At 52.5% G+C, this 21,729-nt stretch overlaps 1 protein-coding gene across 1 annotated transcript; it reads left to right on the plus strand.

The window, feature by feature from the left end:
* The first annotated feature begins 4,118 nt into the window (after nt 1–4,118).
* LOC133354633 (protein O-mannosyl-transferase 1-like) lies at nt 4,119–21,582 on the plus strand. Its single transcript, XM_061571651.1, has 19 exons — nt 4,119–4,390; nt 7,360–7,466; nt 8,391–8,441; nt 8,758–8,904; nt 9,378–9,480; nt 9,977–10,042; nt 10,606–10,699; nt 11,006–11,161; nt 11,416–11,537; nt 12,271–12,366; nt 13,775–13,867; nt 14,317–14,413; nt 16,019–16,111; nt 16,290–16,410; nt 16,926–17,023; nt 17,594–17,707; nt 18,695–18,821; nt 19,587–19,764; nt 20,441–21,582. Exons 1-19 carry the CDS (start codon nt 4,254–4,256, stop codon nt 20,616–20,618), a joined length of 2,178 nt encoding a protein of 725 aa, XP_061427635.1. The 5' UTR covers nt 4,119–4,253; the 3' UTR covers nt 20,619–21,582.
* Nucleotides 21,583–21,729: the final 147 nt, after the last annotated feature.

Below are 21,729 nucleotides of genomic sequence, written 5' to 3' on the forward strand. Positions count from 1 at the left end.
TATATGTTTCACTGCTCACAAGCACCATTTGTATGCAGTATATAGTACTGCCCATTGCACAACTGTTCAGAATGTACGTGAGTAGAGAAAAAGGCAAGTTCGTCATATTTATGGCGTTTAAACGGACATCAAAGCGGGGTTTTGTTTATTTAATATTGTTGAAAAACGTTGTTTCGTGGTCTGAAAAAAAACCTATATTTAGGCTTGAGAGTATGCAGTAGAGGAAGGAGTTGAACCTGGACTTTAACAGGGGCAGGCACGGAGTCGACAGCACGGATCGCCAGGGGAAGGGAGCTTCAGACGACGAGGGCAGCAGAGGAGAATGAGCGACCTTCCACTAAGCAAAGGTTGGTTGGAGGCATCCGCAGGACGACTTGAGTGCTGGAGCTGAGAAAACTTGGAGGGGAATAGAGTGAGGGGAGAGGTAGGAGAGTGCGTGGAGGGGAGTGGAGCGAGATGAGAGGTAGGGGGAGTGTGTGGAGGGGAGTTAGATGAGAGGGGAGAGGTAGGAGAGTGCGTGGAGGGGAGTGGAGCGAGATGAGAGGGAGGGGGAGTGTGTGGAGGGGAGTTAGATGAGAGGGGAGAGGTAGGAGAGTGCGTGGAGGGGAGTGGAGCGAGATGAGAGGGGAGAGGTAGGAGAGTGCGTGGAGGGGAGCAGAGTGAGATGAGAGGGGAGAGGTAGGAGAGTGCGTGGAGGGGGGTGGAGTGAGATGAGAGGGGAGAGGTAGGAGACTGCATGGAGGGGAGTAGAGTGAGATGAGAGGGGAGAGGTAGGAGAGTGTGTGGAGGGGAGTAGAGTGAGATGAGATGGGAGAGGTAGGAGAGTGCGTGGAGGGGAGCAAAGTAAGATGAGAGGGGAGAGGTAGGAGAGTGTGTGGAGGGGAGTAGAGTGAGATGAGAGGGGAGAGGTAGGAGAGTGTGTGGAGGGGAGTGGAGTGAGATGAGAGGGGAGAGGTAGGAGAGTGCGTGGAGGGGAGTGGAGTGAGATGAGAGGGGAGAGGTAGGAGAGTGCGTGGAGGGGAGTGGAGCGAGATGAGAGGTAGGGGGAGTGTGTGGAGGGGAGTTAGATGAGAGGGGAGAGGTAGGAGAGTGCGTGGAGGGGAGTGGAGCGAGATGAGAGGTAGGGGGAGTGTGTGGAGGGGAGTTAGATGAGAGGGGAGAGGTAGGAGAGTGCGTGGAGGGGAGTGGAGCGAGATGAGAGGGGAGAGGTAGGAGAGTGCGTGGAGGGGAGCAGAGTGAGATGAGAGGGGAGAGGTAGGAGAGTGCGTGGAGGGGGGTGGAGTGAGATGAGAGGGGAGAGGTAGGAGACTGCATGGAGGGGAGTAGAGTGAGATGAGAGGGGAGAGGTAGGAGAGTGTGTGGAGGGGAGTAGAGTGAGATGAGATGGGAGAGGTAGGAGAGTGCGTGGAGGGGAGCAAAGTAAGATGAGAGGGGAGAGGTAGGAGAGTGTGTGGAGGGGAGTAGAGTGAGATGAGAGGGGAGAGGTAGGAGAGTGTGTGGAGGGGAGTGGAGTGAGATGAGAGGGGAGAGGTAGGAGAGTGCGTGGAGGGGAGTGGAGTGAGATGAGAGGGGAGAGGTAGGAGAGTGCGTGGAGGGGAGTGGAGCGAGATGAGAGGTAGGGGGAGTGTGTGGAGGGGAGTTAGATGAGAGGGGAGAGGTAGGAGAGTGCGTGGAGGGGAGTGGAGCGAGATGAGAGGTAGGGGGAGTGTGTGGAGGGGAGTTAGATGAGAGGGGAGAGGTAGGAGAGTGCGTGGAGGGGAGTGGAGCGAGATGAGAGGGGAGAGGTAGGAGAGTGCGTGGAGGGGAGCAGAGTGAGATGAGAGGGGAGAGGTAGGAGAGTGCGTGGAGGGGGGTGGAGTGAGATGAGAGGGGAGAGGTAGGAGACTGCATGGAGGGGAGTAGAGTGAGATGAGAGGGGAGAGGTAGGAGAGTGCGTGGAGGGGAGCAAAGTAAGATGAGAGGGGAGAGGTAGGAGAGTGCGTGGAGGGGAGCAAAGTAAGATGAGAGGGGAGAGGTAGGAGAGTGCGTGGAGGGGAGTGGAGCGAGATGAGAGGGGAGAGGTAGGAGAGTGCGTGGAGGGGAGTGGAGCGAGATGAGAGGGGAGAGGTAGGAGAGTGCGTGGAGGGGAGCAGAGTGAGATGAGAGGGGAGTAGCGTGAGGGAAGAGATATGATAGTGGGGTGGGGGGTAGCGTGAGGTGAGAGGGGAGAAGTTTATAAGGGCGAGTCCACGGAGGATCTTGAAAACGGAGATCGCGATCTTGAAACTGATTTGGGATGGGATTGGGAGCCAGTGAATGGATTGGAGCACTGGGCTGATGTGGTCTCATTCAGGAGTGTGGTGGTGCAACTTTCGAATCATCTGACGTTTGTAGATGATGAATTTGGTGAGTTATTGTTGTTAAAAATAAGAGGTCATAAACCTTGGGCGAGGTGGAGTCGGCTGGTTAATCATTGCGCCTTCGGCAATCAGTAGGCACTTGTGACGGATGTATGTGCAACGCGTATTGGTGGCTCAAGTTTATTTCGTGTAACCGGGTGAGCACTTCGAGGGACAAGGATGAGTCTCGTTGGTCAAAACCACCCGGGTCACCAAACGGACTTCTTTAAAAAGATAAAAACAAGCGCAGCAATGCAACAAAGGTGAAAGAGATAACAATGGGACAGAAATAAAACCAGATATAAATTGGTGCAAAAATATCTCCGTTAAGAGTATAAATGGAAAACAGTGCACCAAACATCGGATATTCACTGAAATACATTTCCAGCAAACAAAAGTCCGGCCCAAAATAACTTTTGAAATTCACACTTCTGTGTGGATTTCACGCGTGTTGGTGCCACGCGTGTTGGTGCCACACGTGTTGGTGCCACGCGTGTTAGCACCCACGGCTTCGCGTCAGCTGGCTCAGTCGGAATCGGCGACTCGTCAACGTATTTCCCTACCCGGCACACCACGTCCAGTATACATCTTCTCGCTATGGCTACTCATATCTAGGTATTCACCAACTCCACTGGGCACATTTTTCTATACCCGGCACACTGCATCTACCACACCTCTCCTCGCTATGGTCGTGGCTACTGCTATTCATTTTACTCGAGTCTCTGGAGTGCGAAATTAAGCGTCCAAATGACGTAATTCAAATAGTGCGTGGCATTTAATTTACGTTTGTAATTTCTACGTGTTAACTGATTGACACACTGCCTCGCTGTGACTGGTAATTTGTATTCTTGGTTCTTTCGGTAAAGTCACGTAGAAGGGAAGTAATAAAATAATAAAAATAAAACATAATAAAACAATTCTCACGACGTTTCGGCCACAACGCAAGCAGCCGTCGTGAGAATTGTTTTATTATATTTTATTTTTTATTATTTTATTACTTCCCTTCTACGTGACTTTACCGAAAGAACCAAGAAGATGAATCCCTGCAGGCACGAAATCTTTAAATCGAAAAATGGTAATTTGTACTTAAGTGCCATGTTAAACGGTTAATTGGTTTTGATTTAAAGCTTTCGTGACTGCAGGGATTCATATTCTTGGTTCTTTCGGTAAAGTCACGTAGAAGGGAAATAATAAAAGAATAAAAAAAATATTAAACAATAAAATTCTCACGACGTTTTCTTGTTGTGGATTTCACACCAGATGATTGCTTGTGTTGCAGTCGAAACGTCGTGAGAATTTTAGTTTTATATATATTTTTTAATTATTTCCCTTCTACGTGACTTTACCGAAAGAACCAAGAATATGGTTGATTGGTTATTTGCATCCACATTACCATACCTGTCACCCCCTAATCAGTGCCTACCTTATTCAGACCCTATTGGTTATCTCGTGCCCTTATAAACCTCAACGTTCATCCTACAAAGTTCCATCACAAGGGAGAAACACAAACAAATAAACCACTTTTTTTGTGGACCTGAAAACTACATTTCCCTGTACAAGAATACGGGGTAACCCGTATATGGGTTGACAACGATGCGTTACAGTCCTGGGGTAATTTGAATGCATGTTGCCCTTTAAACACGCAGCTGGAACGTGATTGCTATTCCCATTCAAAACGCGTTTTTAAAAAACAATTCGCGATCCGCATCGCGGCTTCCGTAATGCCCTTCAACTTCCTCCGGCCTGCTTCCCAAGAGGAAGAGAAGCCTGCCCGTCCCCCGGCTCCCACTGCGCGGTTCGGGCAGTGGAACCAGGCGAGGTCGGTGCGCTTGGAGAGAAGGACCACGAATCGCGGCCGCCGCGCTCCGGGGAGACATGGAGAACATTCTGGCGCTGCCCAAGCGGCCTCTGTCCGTGCGGCTGAGCGTCGAGGTGGACGTGGGCCTCGTGCTGCTCACGTTGCTGGCGCTGTGGAGCCGACTAGGGGGACTTGCGTACCCCGGCGCCGTTGTGTGAGTGGGGGAGACGTTGGGGGGGACGGGCGGAATTCCGATGGTCGTGGGGATAGGGACAGGGAGAGATGCGGTGGCGAGGGGGGCGCATGGGGACACAGGGAGGGAGAGCGAGGGGGTGGGGAGAGAGACACTGACAGGGCGACACGGGGAAAGACAAGCACAGAGAGACACGGTGACATGAAAAAAAAATGATGAAACATGGCAACCGCTCCAAAAACAAGGAGCACATCTAAAATACTACAGCGAGTTGGCACAATGGGGAGCACAGGTGGTGCATCTGCCAGGCATCTAAGTGAACCCATAACACCTTGGTCTGTCCCGTGACATCCTTCCAGCAGAGAGCCTTCGGCACTTAAAGTGGCCTCAAAGTGCACCTAGCCTGGCACAAGCGCTGTGGTTACGTCCCTGTCACTCGATGGCGAACGATGGTTTTTGTTGTGATTATGAGATGTGTGGTGGGTGTGATGCGCACCGTGTATGTTGTTTATTAGACTTGTGGTGCGTGCAGTCGACGTGATGTGTGTAATGAGCGTGAGTGGTGTGATCAGAGTGACAACCTTTTTAAAAATCCTTTATATTAAGTTCACTTGCTTGCTTGCTTGCTTAGGACCGTGCAAATCTTTCGGTCGTTTTTTAACCCACTTCCCGTGATCCAATCGAGCTGACATTTTGCACACAGATTCGTTGTGCGAGACAATTAATGTTCGTGAAAAGAAAATTCCCAAAATGTTACACTGTTTAGGGAAAACAAATTAAATATTTAATTACCAATTGCTTAATACTGGCAGACAATCATCTGACCCATAGGTGGCAGCCATCTCAAGCCAGAGGACGAGAGGGCTCTAGCCGCCACGCATATAAAGGATTTATAGTGAAAAACTTTGTTTTTACGGGTTATACTTATTTAAATCCTTTATATTAAGTTCACTTGCTTGCGCGCTTACGACCGTGCAAATCTTTCGATCGTTTTTTAACCCACTTCCCGTGATCCAATCGAGCTGACATTTTGCACACAGACTCGTTGTGCGTGACAACTTATTTTCGTGAAAAAAAATAAAAAAAATTCCACTTTTTAGGAAAAAAAAATTTTCATATTTAATTTAAAATACCAATGTGATAAAAAATGGAACTCTTACTCAAGAAAAACAGAGATGAATAATAAAATAAAACCGATGCCACGCATATAGAGGATTTATAGTGAAAAACTTAGTTTTTACGGGTTAATTTTTTCGTGGTGGGTTGCAAAGCAGGGCACTAAAAAATATACAAGCCGGCATGTCCTCAAAGAGTCAACCACATAGTCTATACTGCTCAATCGGGGGTTACAGGTCGCTGACGAGTGGTAAACCTTGACAATGTAAGTCAATGTGCAGGGTGTGAAATCGCAATAATTGCTGACGCCACAGCCAAACATAGCATCTTGGCCCTCCAATTGCAGTCTATTTGTGGCGGAAATCCTCTGTGCGTTATCTCGTGCTGGCTGTCACCCCATGTCCAGGCACATTTTCGGTCATCATCCCGTTGAGCAGTTTTGTGTCTTTAATTCTAGATTTGAAGCTTTCGTGACTGCAAGGATTCATATTCTTGGGTTTTTTCGGTAAAGTCACGTAGCTAAAAAATTTAAATTAATAAAAGTAAAATAAAATAAAAATCACGACGTTTCGGAGGCAACACAAGTTTCCGTCTTCAGGTGGAACCGTCACAGCACGATAGCTGTATCAAGTAAATGAGAAATTCCAAGAGATCCTATCCCGTATATATACTGGTTGAGGGGGGAGGAGCCAGGACAGGCCCCCTTTTAATTATGATGGTAAGGTTGGTGCGGCTGAAACTACGGCTAGTCTACATAACAAAGGACTGAGCCTTTGTTATGTAGACTGGCTGAGAGGGGGGGGGGGTGCCAGAGTTGTTAAAGTGCAACTGCTGCTAATGCGACCGAGCCACTGCCATGTAGATGGTAAAAGCAAAAAAGCAGGTCAGGAAGAAACAGCCTCCTGCTATGTTGCTTGGTGGGTAAAACTTATAGCAGGAAACCAGCGTGTGAAAAAGAAGCTAAACATGATTAAACAAAACTGGCTGTCTAGTTTTGTTTTCTTGCCAAAGCCACTTAATGTGAGAGGTGTTTTTGTTTTTTGCAGCTAGTGTTAATACATCGAAACCGTAATATATTTTGTTGGTTCGTCAACCAAACCCAACAGTCAATTGTTAATCTCAATGATGTCTTCGATTTGTTCTCTCCTCCGTGTGTTCCTCTTTCTGTAATTATTCCTTAATATACTTCTGCGTGGAGTTCTTTATATTTTACAGATTTTTTTCTGATTGTGATTTCAAACATGTACCTCCTCCCCACGCAGCTTTGTGTATTTTTTCAACCTTTGATTTATTTTCCTTTCATATTCGTAATATATCTGTCGTCTCCCCCTGCACTGGAATTATGTCCAAGCGTAAAAACAATTCAATAATAATGTCTAATACAACATCGTATCGTGAAAATCGACAACGTATTTTATTGTATTATGCCATTATGCTTTGGAATTAAGTGGACTTGCAAATGATTGACTGGCACCAGTGGTGTCAAGATCGGCCTCTGTGGAGGAGGCTCGTGAAGGACACTACTGAGCAGTGCCAGACTAAGCGCAATTTGAGGCTACAGGGCAGTTGGAGACAGAGGTGCGACGCTCACAACAACACGTGGAGCGACGGGTGGCTAAAACTCAAGCAAGGTGACAAAGCAGGGAGCACAGGCAGTGCATCTGCCAGTCATCTGAGTCAACCCATGGCACCTGGGTCTGTCCCGTAATCTGACAGCAGTGAGCCTTTTACACTTCACGTGATAGTCTCGAAGTGCACCTACCCAGGTACAATCACTGCGGTGATGTCTCTTCCACGAAGTGGAGAATAGCGCCTGTTCTATATGTTTGTGAAGTTATGTATACGTGTGTGTGTGTGTGTTTCTGTGCGTACAGATTTGATGAAGTATATTACGGGCAATTTGTGAGTCTCTATGTGAATGGGGTGTTCTTCGTGGATCAAAGTGGGCCCCCGCTGGGACACATGCTGCTGGCGCTGGGCGGTATGAGCACACACACACGTCTAACACATGTGTTACGCTACTGGGCAGTGCCAGGCTAGGTGGAATTTGAGGCTACAGGGCAGTTGGAGACAGTCGCCTTCCACGTGTAACACGTGTGTAACACATGTTACACAAATTTGTGATCGCGTTCATCTCCCGTGCTGTTTTCCTGTGTCTCCTTGTGTCACCGTATGTCTCTGTGTCTCTGTGTCACCCGTGTCTCCTTTTATCTCTTCGTGTGACCACTGTGCAACCACATTTTTCCCGTGTCACCTTGTGTTACCCTACATCTTCCTGTCTCCTCGTGTGACTCCGTGGTTTCTGCGCGTCTTCCGGTGTCTCCCCCTTGTCTCTTCAAAAGTGTTTGCGAAGAAATGTATCATCATGTTTACCTCGTTGCTCAAACCGGATCTAAACCCTCCAACCGAACAGCGTGCCGCAACATATGGCTACCTAGGCGGAGGGGGTGGCACGCCGATCATTGCAGAAGATCGCGGTTCGAGAAATGCGGCCGACCTGTTTAATAATGCGGGTGTACCGAATACGGTTATTGAGTGTGATCTGTTTCGCAGTGGACGTGAAAAATCCCCATGAAGGTATTCTAAAAAGAGTAGGCCATGGTGTGGGTGTCACATCGCGGTCCAAAGTTGAATGCTAAAGTACTCGGAAACGACTTAATTAGGTAAAAGCTACACAGCACCTTCCCACTGTAAAACCACGGTAGACTGTGTCAATCTCTGCCTTCCTTCGCAATAGCCTCGTGCTTTGAAGGGTTGACTACCAGCTGTGCTCGTTCGTTTGCAAGTGTCTGCACCAATCCGCTCGGCGCTATATCTGTCATGCCCCTTGTGCCGATATCTCCCCATGTCTCACCTATCTAATTCCTCCCCCACCCACATCTCCCCATGTCTCCCGCCCCCACAGCATACCTGGGTGACTTCAATGGAAACTTCACGTGGGAGCGAATTGGAGCAGGTGACAAATCCAGGGGGGGAATTCTCCCCATTTGTCCTGCTCCTTCCCCTTTCTCCCCAATCCTCTCTCCTGGCTTCATAGCATAAACACAGACTCATGTTCTAACTACATTCCCTTCTCTAGACTATCTACCTGCTTATCTAGAATCTACCTGTCAATCTATGAAGTATCCATCTATGTACCTGTCTATCTGTCTCTCCGTATCCCCCCGTGCCTTCCTGTGCATCTCCATATCTTCCCATGCCTCCCCGTACCTCCGTACATCTCCCCGTGCTAACCCGTGTCTCCCCACTTGTCCCCGTGCGTCTCCCTGTAGAGTATAACGCGGCAGTGCCCGTGCGTGCCCTGCGCGCCGTGCCGGCGTTGTGCGGGGCACTGACCGTGCCACTCGCTTACCTCATCTCGACGCAGCTTGGACTCTCCCCCCTCGGCGCCATCCTCGCCGGCCTGCTGATGCTCATGGGTACGGGGACCCATGGGGAGACACGGGGCCCACAGGGAGATAAGGGGGCCCATGGGGAGACAAGGAGGGACACGGGGACCAATAGGGACCCATGGGGATCCACAAGAAGGCATCCAGACCAACCCAGCCTCACCAATAACTGCCCGGACCCACCCAGATCAATGCAAACCCACCTAGATCCTAACCCAGTGATATTCAGACTCGTATCAACATACCCACTGTGTATGTGTACAGGCAATGGACTGTGTATATATCTATGTGTGGTGTATATATCTTTGAGTGTGTCTCTGTATATCTTTGTGTGTATGTCTTCGTCTCTGTGTGTGCATAGACAATGTGGTCTTTGTGTATATCTGTGTGTGTGCCTGTATGTCTTTGTGCGTGTGTGTGTCTGTGTGTGTGAACAGACAATGCGGTCTTTGTGTATATCTGTGTGTGTGCCTCTATGTCTTTGTGCATGTGTGTGTGAACAGACAATGCGCTGCTGACTCAGTCTCGCTTCGTGCTGCTGGAGCCACTTCTCATCTGCTTCTCGCTTCTCTCCGTGCTGTGCGCCCTGAAACTCCGCACAGCGCGGTACGGGCACCTGCAGTGTCTACACCGGTTGGGGTTCGAGTTGGTTAGGGACAGAGTCACGGGGAGGGTAGTGGTTAGAATTGGAGCACATTGGCCAAGCACAGGTGCGTTGAGCCTACCAGACATGGTGTTTGTGTGTATATGTTTGATAGTCTTTGCACGTGTGTGTTTCTGTGCGCAGAGCTGTAATGTAGCGGTTAGCACGCTGCACCACGAACCTGGCGACCCGTGTTTAATTCCCGCTCACGGTCAACACCAGGGACGATTATCTGGGCCAGACCTGGGCCTCGCCTAGGTCGATTCAGCCTCAAATTAGTACCTGGTGCGGTCTGTAAACATCAGCACTGGGGAGACAAAAGCTGCCGGGCGTGGTGTTTGCTACCCACCCGTGCACTGTGCTGGCCTTCATTGGTGCCTGTGAACAGCACTTATCCCAACAGACTGTTATAGGCTACGTGGGGGATCTTTGTTTTTGTCATTTGTGTTCGTTCTGCAGGTCATTCTCGGTGAGCTGGTGGGGGTGGCTGCTAGCCACGGGAACGGCATGCGGACTTGCGATTGGGTAAAATCCCGTAACCCCAATGCGACCCCTGCCACTAAAATGCTTTTTGTTTTGGTGCCATTTCTTAATTTTGGTTATTCATTTTTATTTTGCTTGGTAGTAGGGTTTTTCAAGTAGGCTTTCGCGGCCCATATTATCCATAATAGAGGTTTTTGGGTTAGATCGCGTAAATATAAATGTGTCGTTAAACCCGCCACCAACCGACACAGCCAATTAGAAAGATTTGTCACGTACACAGAACATGCCAATTCGTTACTAGTACAGCACACCGGTATTGTTATTGCAACTGCTACCGCTAACACTGCCCCTACAAATACACTAGCAATAACACGATCCCTACCACTCAGTACCAGTATCACTACCCCATTATCACGACCACTACCCCATTATCCCTAACCACTAACACTACCCTTCTCAAATCTGCACAAGTCCCACCCCATGCCACCTCCTCTTCCTGATTATAACTACAATGCTTTACTGTCATGTTCTATTCCCAACCTCCAAGTTGCTTGACCTACCCTGTAGAACCAGCCCCACTCACTCTGCTGTGTGTGTGTACGCAGGGTGAAATACACGGGTGTTCTCACCCTTCTGCTGGTGTGCACGCTGGCGGCGAGCGACATTTGGCGTCTGGCAGGAGATCGCACGCTGACTCACGTGAGACACGGGGACGTGGAGAGAGGGGGACACGGAACACGGAGACATGGAGAGAGGGGGACACAGGGACACGGGACAAGAGAAATGACACAGGATATGCATGGAACGCAAGACTGCGTGTGTGTGTGTGGCTACAAAAGTGGGAAGCGTTTGTGTAGTGATTAAGCACACAACGCGACAAACCCGGTCAGTCCGAGTTTGATTCTCACTCACCACCAATGACAGTGTGAGCGCAGTTGTGTGTGTCTGTAACCTTTGTGTGTGCTTGTGTATTGACACACACACACGCGCGTGCCTGCTTTGCAGCTGTGCGTGTGTGCGCACGTGGTGGCTCGGGTAGCCGGGTTCCTGCTGCTGCCGCTGCTACTCTACGTCGCCACCTTCTGGCTTCACCTGCAGCTGCTGCAAAACACGGGGCCCCACGACCACCTCATGAGCAGCGCCTTCCAGGCCTCGCTCAAGGTGAGAGAGACGCGCAAGGGGGAGACATGGGGGGAAACGCACGGGGAGACGCACGGGGGGACACGGGGGGAACATGGGTAAAACATACAGGGAGTCTCATCTGAGTACCTGGTGTGGTGTGCAAACATCACCACTGGAGAAACAAAGGCACCCACCACCTCGTATGCCATGCATTCATAGGTGCACACCAACAGCGCTTGCACCAAAAGTCTAGTACAGGTTATACGGGGGGTTCTGTGTGTGTGTGTGTGCAGGGTGGGCTGGCTCGCATCACTCAGGGCCAGCCGCTGGAGGTGGCGTTTGGTTCGCAAGTGACGCTGCGCAACGCGCACACCCCCTGCTGGCTGCACTCCCACCGGGACGTCTACCCCATCACGTTCGTCTCGCTCGCTCGCTCACACAGCACCATTGGCTACGTACGGTGTGAAAGAAGTTCAACGTACTTAAATTTCGATTTAAAGCTTTCGTGGCTGCAGGGATTCATCTTCTTGGTTCTTCTGGTAAAGTCACGTAGAAGGGAAATAATAAAATAATAAAAATAAAACATAATAAAATACAATTCTCACGACGTTTTGGCCACAACGCAAGCAGCCGTCCTCAGGTGAAGAACAGGTCTGTCGGAAAGACAGCGTCTGACTTGATTTGACCCAGACTGTCTTTCCGACAGACCTGTTCTTCACCTGAGGACGGCTGCTTGCATTGTGGCCGAAACGTCGTGAGAATTATTTTATTATGTTTTATTTTTATTATTTAATTATTTCCCTTCTACGTGACTTTACCGAAAGAACCAAGAAGATTCAACGTACTTGTATACTCGTTCACCCGCTCGCTCACACACACTCATTCACTGACATACACTGACTCGTACACAAAGATCCCAGTATAGCCTCAACATACTTTTTGGGCAAGTGCTCTTCACAAGCACCTATGACGGCCGGCACGGCACACGAGGGGTGGGTTTTCTCTCCAAAGTGGCGATGTTTACACACCGCACCAGGCACTCATTTGAGGCTGAGTCGACTTAGGTTCGGATAATTGTAACTGGTCTACGCAATAACTCACACACATTCACCTACCCTCCCCCCACCGTGACCCTTCGTGACTCCCAGGTACGTGAACAAGAAAGGCAGCTCCCACCAGCAGCAGGTGACCTGCTACCCATACAAGGACATCAACAACTGGTGGATCGTCAAGCACCCACACAGGTGACTCTTCACCACCCGATCCTCACCACACACAGGTGACTCCTCACCACCCGATCCTCACCACACAGGTGACTCCTCACCACCCGATCCTCACCACACACAGGTGACTCCTCACCACCCGATCCTCACCCACACAGGTGACTCCTCACCACCCGATCCTCACCACACACAGGTGACTCCTCACCACCCGATCCTCACCACACACAGGTGACTCCTCACCACCCGATCCTCACCACACACAGGTGACTCCTCCCCACCCGATCCTCACCACACAGGTGACTCCTCACCACCCGATCCTCACCACACACAGGTGACTCCTCACCACCCGATCCTCACCACACACAGGTGACTCCTCACCACCCGATCCTCACCACACACAGGTGACTCCTCACCACCCGATCCTCACCCACACAGGTGACTCCTCACCACCCGATCCTCACCACACAGGTGACTCCTCACCACCCGATCCTCACCACACACAGGTGACTCCTCACCACCCGATCCTCACCCACACAGGTGACTCCTCACCACCCGATCCTCACCCACACAGGTGACTCCTTACCACCCGATCCTCACCCACACAGGTGACTCCTCACCACCCGATCCTCACCACACACAGGTGACTCCTCACCACCCGATCCTCACCCACACAGGTGACTCCTCACCACCCGATCCTCACCACACAAAGGTGACTCCTCCCCACCCGATCCTCACCACACACAGGTGACTCCTCACCACCCAATCCTCACCACACACAGGTGACTCCTCACCACCCGATCCTCACCACACACAGGTGACTCCTCACCACCCGATCCTCACCACATAGGTGACTCCTCACCACCCGATCCTCACCACACACAGGTGACTCCTCACCACCCGATCCTCACCACACAGATGACTCCTCACCACCCGATCCTCACCACACAGGTGACTCCTCACCACCCAGTCGTCACCACTCGGTACCGCACAGGGGACTCCTCTCCCCACGGGTGACTCGTCACCACAATGCTCACCACATGGGGCCCTGTTGTGTTGCTATGGTGGGTATAGTATTTGTGGTGTGTGTGGTGTGGTGTGTATGACGTTAGTGGGGAGCGGTGGTACAGTGCTTGGTGCACTGCGCTACGAACCTGCTTACGGCCAACATCGGTGATATCTTAACCAGTCCTGGGCCTCCCCTAGTTCAACTCAGTCTTAAATGAGTACCTGGTGTAATGTGTAGTAAACATCGCCACTGGGGAGGCAAAGGCGGCCAGGTGTGGTGCTAGCCACCCACCCCTCTCATGCTGTGTAGGCCTTCATAAGTGCTACTCGCAATCAGCATTTGCCCTAAACAGCCTGTTAAGGCTGCACGGGGTATCTTTGTCTTGTGATATCAATCATGTTTGTGTGGTCGTGTGCGGTGCAGTCAGTCCCTGGTGGTCGACTCTCCCCCGGTCCCCGTGCGGCACGGTGATATCGTGCAGCTCCTCCACGGCATGTCGACAAGACTCCTCAACAGGTGCCAGCTACACCGTTACAGCACTACGAAGCTACACCGCTACGCCGCTACACCAGTACCCACTACACCAGCATCCACTACACTCCATATTAGAGGTTTTTTGGGTTACGTGTTAAAGCCTACGTGTTAAATCTACTACACCGCTACACCATTGCCCACTACACCGATATCCACCATACCAAAGCACCACCCCGTACCACCGCACTGCACCACACCACCACACCACACGTAATGCGCCACACTACACCATGTCGGATAACACGACACGCGCCACACGACACAGTCCCACACCTCGCCGCACCACGATACACCACCCCGCAGACGGCACACCGCACCACCCCATCGCCACAGCAGGAGCAGCAGCAGCAGCATACCGCACACCACGCGCCGCGCTCGCCGTCCCTGGTGGTGAGGGCCCTGACCTCCCGACCCCCGTCTCGTGGGCGCAGTCACAACGTGGCGGCGCCGATAACGCCGACATGCCAGGAGGTGTCCTGCTACGTGGACTACAACATATCCATGCAGGCGCAGCCCTGGTGGCGCGTGGTGAGTGTGACGCGCGCGGGTGTGAGTGTGACTGCGTATGTAGATGTGTGTGTCTGCAGACTAATCGTCTGGCGGTTAACGTGCTGCGCCAGGAACCCGGCGACCCGAGTTCGCTTCCTGCTCATGAACAATAACAGTGATGAGTATTTGAACCACTCCTGGGCCTCGCCTAGGTCAACTCAGCCTTAAATTATTACTTGGTGCGGTGTGTAAACATCAGCACTGGGGAGACAAAGGCGGCCAGGCGTAACATTAGCCACCCATACCCTCGTGTGCCGTGCCGGACTCCATAGGTGTTCGCGAATAACTCTTGTCCCAAAAGTCTGTTGAAGGCAATTGACTACACACACACACAATAGTACACACTCACAAACACACATTTATATGCACATCCACTCTGAAAAGCAAAACCACAGGACAAAAATAACAGCCACCATTCGCCACGAAGTGGCAGTGACATTACCACAGTGCTTGTGCCAGGCTAGGTGCGCTTTGAGGCCATGATGTGAAGTGGAAGGCTCGCTGCTGGCAGGAAGTTATGAGACCGACCCGGGTACCATGAGTTGACGGGCAGATGTACCACTTGTAGGCTCCCCACTGTGCAAGCTGAGTCTTTTGCTGCGTTTCAGTCACCCGGCGTTTCGATGGTTGGTGTGAGCGTCACTTCTACAACTGCCTCCAACTGCCCAGTCGTCACAGAAGTGCACCTAGTCTGGGGCTGCCCAGTAGCATCCTTTATGAGCCTCCTCCTCCACAGAGGTCAAACTTGACACTGTTGGTACCGGTCATCGGCAAGTCCATTCAGCAGAGGTCGCAAACGGGTTTTGATTCCTTACCCCGGCTGCGTACGGGTACCTGTTCCCTACCCGTACCCGTACCCTACCCGAAATGAGTGACAAACGGTTACTCACCAGTGACTCACGGCCTACCTGTACCCGTACCCGGCCGCATCAGGGTCGCAAACGGCTACCCGTACCCGGCCGGGTACGGGTAGCCGGGTATCGGGTAGGGTACGGGTATCGGGTACCCGGTTGCGACCTCTGCCATTCAGCTCCACACCGTCCCATAACCACTTAAGTCCATCTCTTCTCCAGCCCATGCCGTGCCCGTTTCGCCCTCTCTATCCAGCCAAACATAAGCTGCTTGGGCATGTGGTGTGACAATGCCCAGCCTCGCACTCGCTCACACTCATTCACTTACACTCATTCACTTTCACTCGCTCACACTCACTCACTCACACTCGCTCACACTCACTCACTTACACTCACACACTCACACACTCACTCACTCACTCACACTTACTCACACTCACTCACTTACACTCACTCACTCGCTTACACTTACTCACTTACACTCACTCACACTCACTCACTCACACTCGCTCACACTCACTCACTTACACTCACTCACTCACACTCGCACACTCACTCACTCACACTTACTCACTCACACTCACTCACTCACACTCACTCACTTACACTCACTCACTCGCTTACACTTACTCGCTTACACTCACACTCACTCACTCACACTCACTCACACTCGCTCACACTCACTCACACTCACTCACTCGCTTACACTCACTCACTGTTGATGTCTATGCAGGAGGTGCTGAACCGTGCCTCGGACAAAGACTCTTGGAAAACCATCGTGTCGGACGTCCAGCTGGTCCACGTGAACACGAGCGCCGTGCTGCGGGTGGGGTCCCTCCGCTACCGCCAGTCCCCTCTCCCCACCACCTCGATCCCCTCTGCTGCCTCCGGATCCCCTTACATTTCGCCATCATTTTCATCACTACCTTTATATTTACACCACCACGACTAGCTTGGCATAGGCCGCTCGCTGATGTGCGTGCGGGGGGCGTGGTGCGGCGCAGGTGAGCGGGGCGGTGCTGCCCGAGTGGGGCCACGGGCAGCCGGAGGTGGTGGCCGACCTCACGCTGCGCCCGGTCCACCCTGGGTCACGCTGGAACGTGGAGGAGCACCGCCACGGGCGCTGTGAGGGAGGACACGACGACAACGACATGAGCACAGCACCACGGCCACGGCTTTACCAATAACACCGGCACGAACACTCACCGACACTCACCAACACTCACCAACACTCACCAACACTCACCGATACTCACCGACACTCACCAACACTCACCAACACTCACCGACACTCACCGACACTCACCGACACTCACCAACACTCACCAACACTCGCAACACACTTCCTCTCTATTGCCACTCCACGACACGTACACAACACCAAGACTGACTCCTGCACCGAGAACTCGCCACCATGACCCCGTGTTACCCCACCTTACCCCAGGTTACCCTGTGTTACCGCCATGTTAGCCTGTGTTACCCCCACGTTACCCCACATTACCCACGTTACCCATGTTATCCCGCGTTACCCCACATTTCCCTGCGTAACCCCACGTTACCCTGTGTTACCCCCACGTTACCCCGTGTTACCCCGCGTTACCCCGCGTTACCCCGCGTTACCCTGCGTTACCCCGGATCAGCGCAGGAGCAGGCGGAGCGCGAGCAGGAGCTGCGCTCTCCGATCCCCAAGCACATCCCCCATGACCTGGGATTCCTCGCCAAGTTCTACGAGTTGCAGGTGAGCGGCGGGGTGAGTGGGCCGGTGAGCGGCAGGGTGAGCGGCAGGGTGAGCGGGGGAGTAAGCCTGTTATGGAGTGGATGGGTTATTGAGCAAGGAGGTGGGTGAGCGGGCGAGCGAGCAAATGAGTGGATGGGTGAGTGAGCATCTTCTGGGGTGGGTGGGCGAGCGAGTGGTTGGTTGGTTGGGTGAGTGGGTGAGTGAGGAGAGTGAATAAAATTCAACGTTTCAGGCAATGGGCCTTAATTGCACGTGGTCATTGAGTGAGTGGATGAGTTAGAGGGCGAGTGGGTGGATGAGTAAACAAGTGAGAAAACGGAAAGGTGAGAGTGAGTACATTACGGTCTGGATGGGTGAGTGTATGTCTGTTTATGTATATATGTGTGTGTCCCCTAGGTCCACTCAGCCTCAAATAAGTACCTTTTGCAATGTGTAAAAAACATGGGGCGGGTGTGGTGCTGGAAACCCACACCTTCGTGTGCCGTGTTGGCCTTCACTTTTGCTCACTAACAGCACTTGCCCCAACAGTCTGTGAAGGGTACACGGGGGATCTTTGTCTTTGTGCGTCAGTGGAAGATGCTGACATTCCCCGTGGAGGAGCAGGAGCACAGGTACATCTCTACGCCTCTGCAGTGGCTCCGCATGAGCTCCAGCATCGCCTACTGGATGGACCCTCACACCAACGTGCGTTCGCAATTACACACACCACGCGCACACAGCCGCCGTTCAAAGGACGGTGACGTCACCATAGCGCTCGTGCCAGGCTATGTGCACTTTGAGGCCGTCACGTGAAGTGTGGGGGGGGTTCTCTGCTGGCAGGAAGTCACGGGACAGACCGAGGTGCCATGGGTTGATGGACTAAGATGACTGTCAGATGCACCACATGTACCCCCTACTGTGCCAACTTGCTGAATTTTATCCTCTTGTTGTTGTGAGCGTTGCTTCTCTGCCCAACTGCCCAGTAGCATCCTTCATGAGCCTCCTTCACAGAGGCCGATCTTGACACCGCCGGTACCAGTCTTCAGCAAGTTCAATTGGCTCCATATCCTTCTCTACCACATCAGCCCATCTCTTCTCCAGCCTGTGCCACGCCCGTTTTGCCCACTGCTTGGGCATGCGGTAGCTGGGCATGCGGGCTCCATGACCCAGCCGACACAGCCTTGCCTGCTGGAGGAGCTCACCAATGGGACTATATACTTACATGACGATATATACACACAAAGGCCCCCCATATAGACTGTTAGGGCAAGTTATGTTTGCGAGCACCTATGAAGCCCGGAATGGCACACGAAGGGGTCGGTGGCCAGCACCACACCCAGTTGCTTTTGTCTCTCAAGTGGCGATGTTTGCACACCGCACCAGGTACTCATTTGAGGCTGAATCAACCTAGGGGAGGCCCAGGACCAGTTCAGGTAATCGTTACTGGTGTTGGCCGTGAGCGGGAATCAAACTCGGGTCGCTGGGTTCGTAGTGCAGCGCGTTAAACATGACACTACCGCTGCCGTGTATATACACACACATACACACTCGCAGATGACGTTGATAAGTGTCGTTAATGTCCATGATGATAACTCGATGTTGACGATGTCCATGATGATGATGATGTCATGGATAATGATGATGATGATATTGAAGTTGTCAATGATGGCGATGGTGTTTGCTATTTCCCAGGCTCAGATCCACCTGCTGCCCAACCCGCTGCTCTGGGTGTCGGGCTGCGTGTGCCTCCTCCTCTACTGCGCGTGCCTCGTCCGCTACCTCCTGCGCCGTCAGCGCGCCATCTCCGACCTACCTGCCGGTCAGCGCCGGGGCCAGCCCATAGGGGCCCGATCACACGCTCCGTGTGTCGCGTTGCGGGGAGAGGTGGCGCAGTGGTTAGCGCGCCGCGATTCGAGCCTACTCCACGCGGTTTACAAGAAACCCAGAGAAAATCAATATTCAGCGACGCATTGATCCGTGTGTGTACGTCTGGGGAGCGGTGGTGCGGCGGTTAGCGCTACGCTGCGCTTCGAACCCGGCGACCCGAGTTCGATTGCCGCTCACGGCCACCAACACCGGTGACGATTATCTGAACCGATCCTGGGCCTCCCTGTGGTCGACTCGGCTTCAAACGAGTACCCGGTGCCAGCGTTCATAGGTGCTTGCTCACAGCACTTGCGCCTCCAGTCTGTTAAGGCTATACGGGGGATCTTTGTTTCTGTGCATCGGGTGCAGCTGCGGTGTGATGGTTATCGTACTGCACTCGCGATCCAGAGGTCGCTGGTTCGATTCCTTAAATCCCCCCCCCCGTGCCACCTCTGTCCATTCTGTGTCTCTGCCTCTGTGTTATCAGTGCTGGGAGAGGTTTGTTCTGGCTGGGCCTGGGCCACTGGCTGTGTCTCTTGCCTCTGCATCTCCGCGTGTTTGTGTTTGTCTCTGTGTTTGTCTCTGTGTTTGTTTTTGTGTTTGTCTCTGTGTTTGTCTCTGTGTTTGTCTCTGTGGTTGTCTCTGTGTTTGTCTCTGTGTTTGTCTCTGTGTTTGTCTCTGTGTTTGTCTCTGTGTGTCTCTGCGTCGGTGCTATCAGAGTGCTGGGAGCGGTTCCTGCTGGCCGGCTGGCTGGGCCTGGGCGGCTGGGCGATGCACTTTGTGCCGTACCTGCTCACCGAGCGAGGCCTCTTCCTCTACCACTACCTCCCCGCGGCCACCTTCCACACGCTGCTCATCCCCGCACTGCTGGAGCACGCTCACACACACGTCGTCAGGTCTGAGCACTTACACACGCACGCACACACGCCCACCTCGTCAGGTCCTAGGACTTACGCATGTGTAATTAAGGTTGTTGAGGCGACTTCTGGAATCCGGTCTTTTATTCACTTTTCATTACAGCTCTCCTTCACGCTGCTGACAGGCAGCGTGAGAGGGATGGAGAGAGAGAGACGCGCAAACCACGTGGCAACTTGGAGCCCCGTTCTCGCGTGGCCTCCTCCATTAATTCCAGTTCTGACCACGTGTTGTTCGTCTCCACCCCTATTTAATACCCGGGTCACGTGGTATGTTACCACCAATCCTGGTTAGCCTCTATGGAATCTTCCAGACTCCATCGTAGGCTCCCGGGACCACGCCCCTGACTCATCTCCCCATTGGCTGTGGCCAAAGCCAGCAGAACCAATCCTCTACTTACAGCTGTCACCTTTCCAATACGTCAGGGCCATGCCTCTAGGCTTCCCCCCATTGGCTATGGATCAGGACCGGCAGAGCCAATCATCGTGACGAGTTGTGATATGTCAGTGAGCCGGATATATCCTCACATTACACATGCACGCACGCGCACACACGCTCACCTCGTCAGGTCGTAGCGCTTACACACACATACGCACACGTATGCACACGTACGCCCGCACGCACGGGAGATCTTTGTCTTGCGTCTCTGTGCTGCAGGTCCCTGGCTGGCCGGTACGCGCTGCTGGCTGGCTGCGTGGCGTGGCTGGCTACCGTCTACGCGAGCCACGTGCAGCTCGCCCCTCTCTCGATGGGCACCCCGGCGCTCTCTGCCCAGCAGCTCACCTCGCTGCGCTGGAGCGAGGGATGGGACTTCCTCGTGCACCCCACGCAATGACGTAGCACCCCACACTGCACACCACACCACACAGCACCCACATAGCGCACCACAACGCACACCACATAGCACCCACATAGCGCACCACACAGCACCCACACAGCACACCGCACCGCACACCACACACTGCACACCACACAGCACCCACACCGCACACCACACCGCACACCGCACACCACACAGCACCCCACACAGCACACCACATAACACACCACACAGCGCACCGTGATAAGCAGTGCACCACACTGCGATACACACACACGCAACAATGACAAGATCCCCCCCCCCCCCCTGTATTATAGCCTTAACAGACTGTTGGGGCAAGTGCTGTTAGCGAGAAGTTGTGAAGGCCGTGACGGCACACGAGGGGGTGGGTGGCCAGCACCACGCCCGACTGCATGTCTTCCCAGTGGCGATGTTTACACACCGCACCAGGTACTCATTTAAGGCCGAGTCGACCTAGGGAAGGCCCAGGACCAGTTCAGATAATCGTCACCGTTGGAGGCTATAATACACACAGGGTGACTCACTCACGCACCATGATGCAAACACAAAACTGCGACATCACTGACCGGGTGTCACTATAAAGGTCAGAGGGAAATTTAAATATCCTGGAGTGGCTGGCAAATAGGTCGACTTTGTAATAATACTGTGCAGAGGTTTGGAAGTGACTTTGGGAGTGGGGCAATTTAAATATGATTCATGACTGGGTGTGCTCACCGCGCGCACTTTGCAAGAATGCGAGTGGGTGGGGCTTTATTTTTTGGTAATTTAAATATTCATGAGCGGGGAGTGGCTGTAAAATGGGTACACTTTGTAATACTCGACTCAGGTTTGGAAGTGGCTTTGGGTGGGGTAATTTAAATATTGATGATTCGGGAGTGGCTGTCATACGAGGGTCCAAGTTTCTTAATGTGTACGAGTGGTGAGGATTGCATTAAATATATAATTTTTATGTCCATGAGCGAGCGTTGCTTTTTTGGCAGTGTCACCGCATCTTCGTGAGTGAGCGTGGCTGTCGTACTTGGGTGTAAAGTATACGTAGGATCAATGGGAACGTTTAGGGGCCGTCCATAAATGACGTCACGCACCTGGGGGGGGGGTCAGACAT

The sequence above is a fragment of the Lethenteron reissneri genome, chromosome 48 (assembly GCF_015708825.2).
Source record: "Lethenteron reissneri isolate LAM-NWPU_2019-01 chromosome 48, ASM1570882v1, whole genome shotgun sequence".
Lineage (NCBI taxonomy): Eukaryota > Metazoa > Chordata > Hyperoartia > Petromyzontiformes > Petromyzontidae > Lethenteron > Lethenteron reissneri.

Bases quoted from the DNA above. Each gene is read 5' to 3' on its own strand.
- LOC133354633 (XM_061571651.1), top strand. From the start codon at position 4,254: ATGGAGAACATTCTGGCGCTGCCCAAGCGGCCTCTGTCCGTGCGGCTG. The intron at 13,868-14,316 runs GTGCCAGCTACA...TCGTGGGCGCAG, and splicing joins TCGACAAGACTCCTCAACAG to TCACAACGTGGCGGCGCCGA. The intron at 18,822-19,586 runs GTCAGCGCCGGG...CGGTGCTATCAG, and splicing joins CATCTCCGACCTACCTGCCG to AGTGCTGGGAGCGGTTCCTG.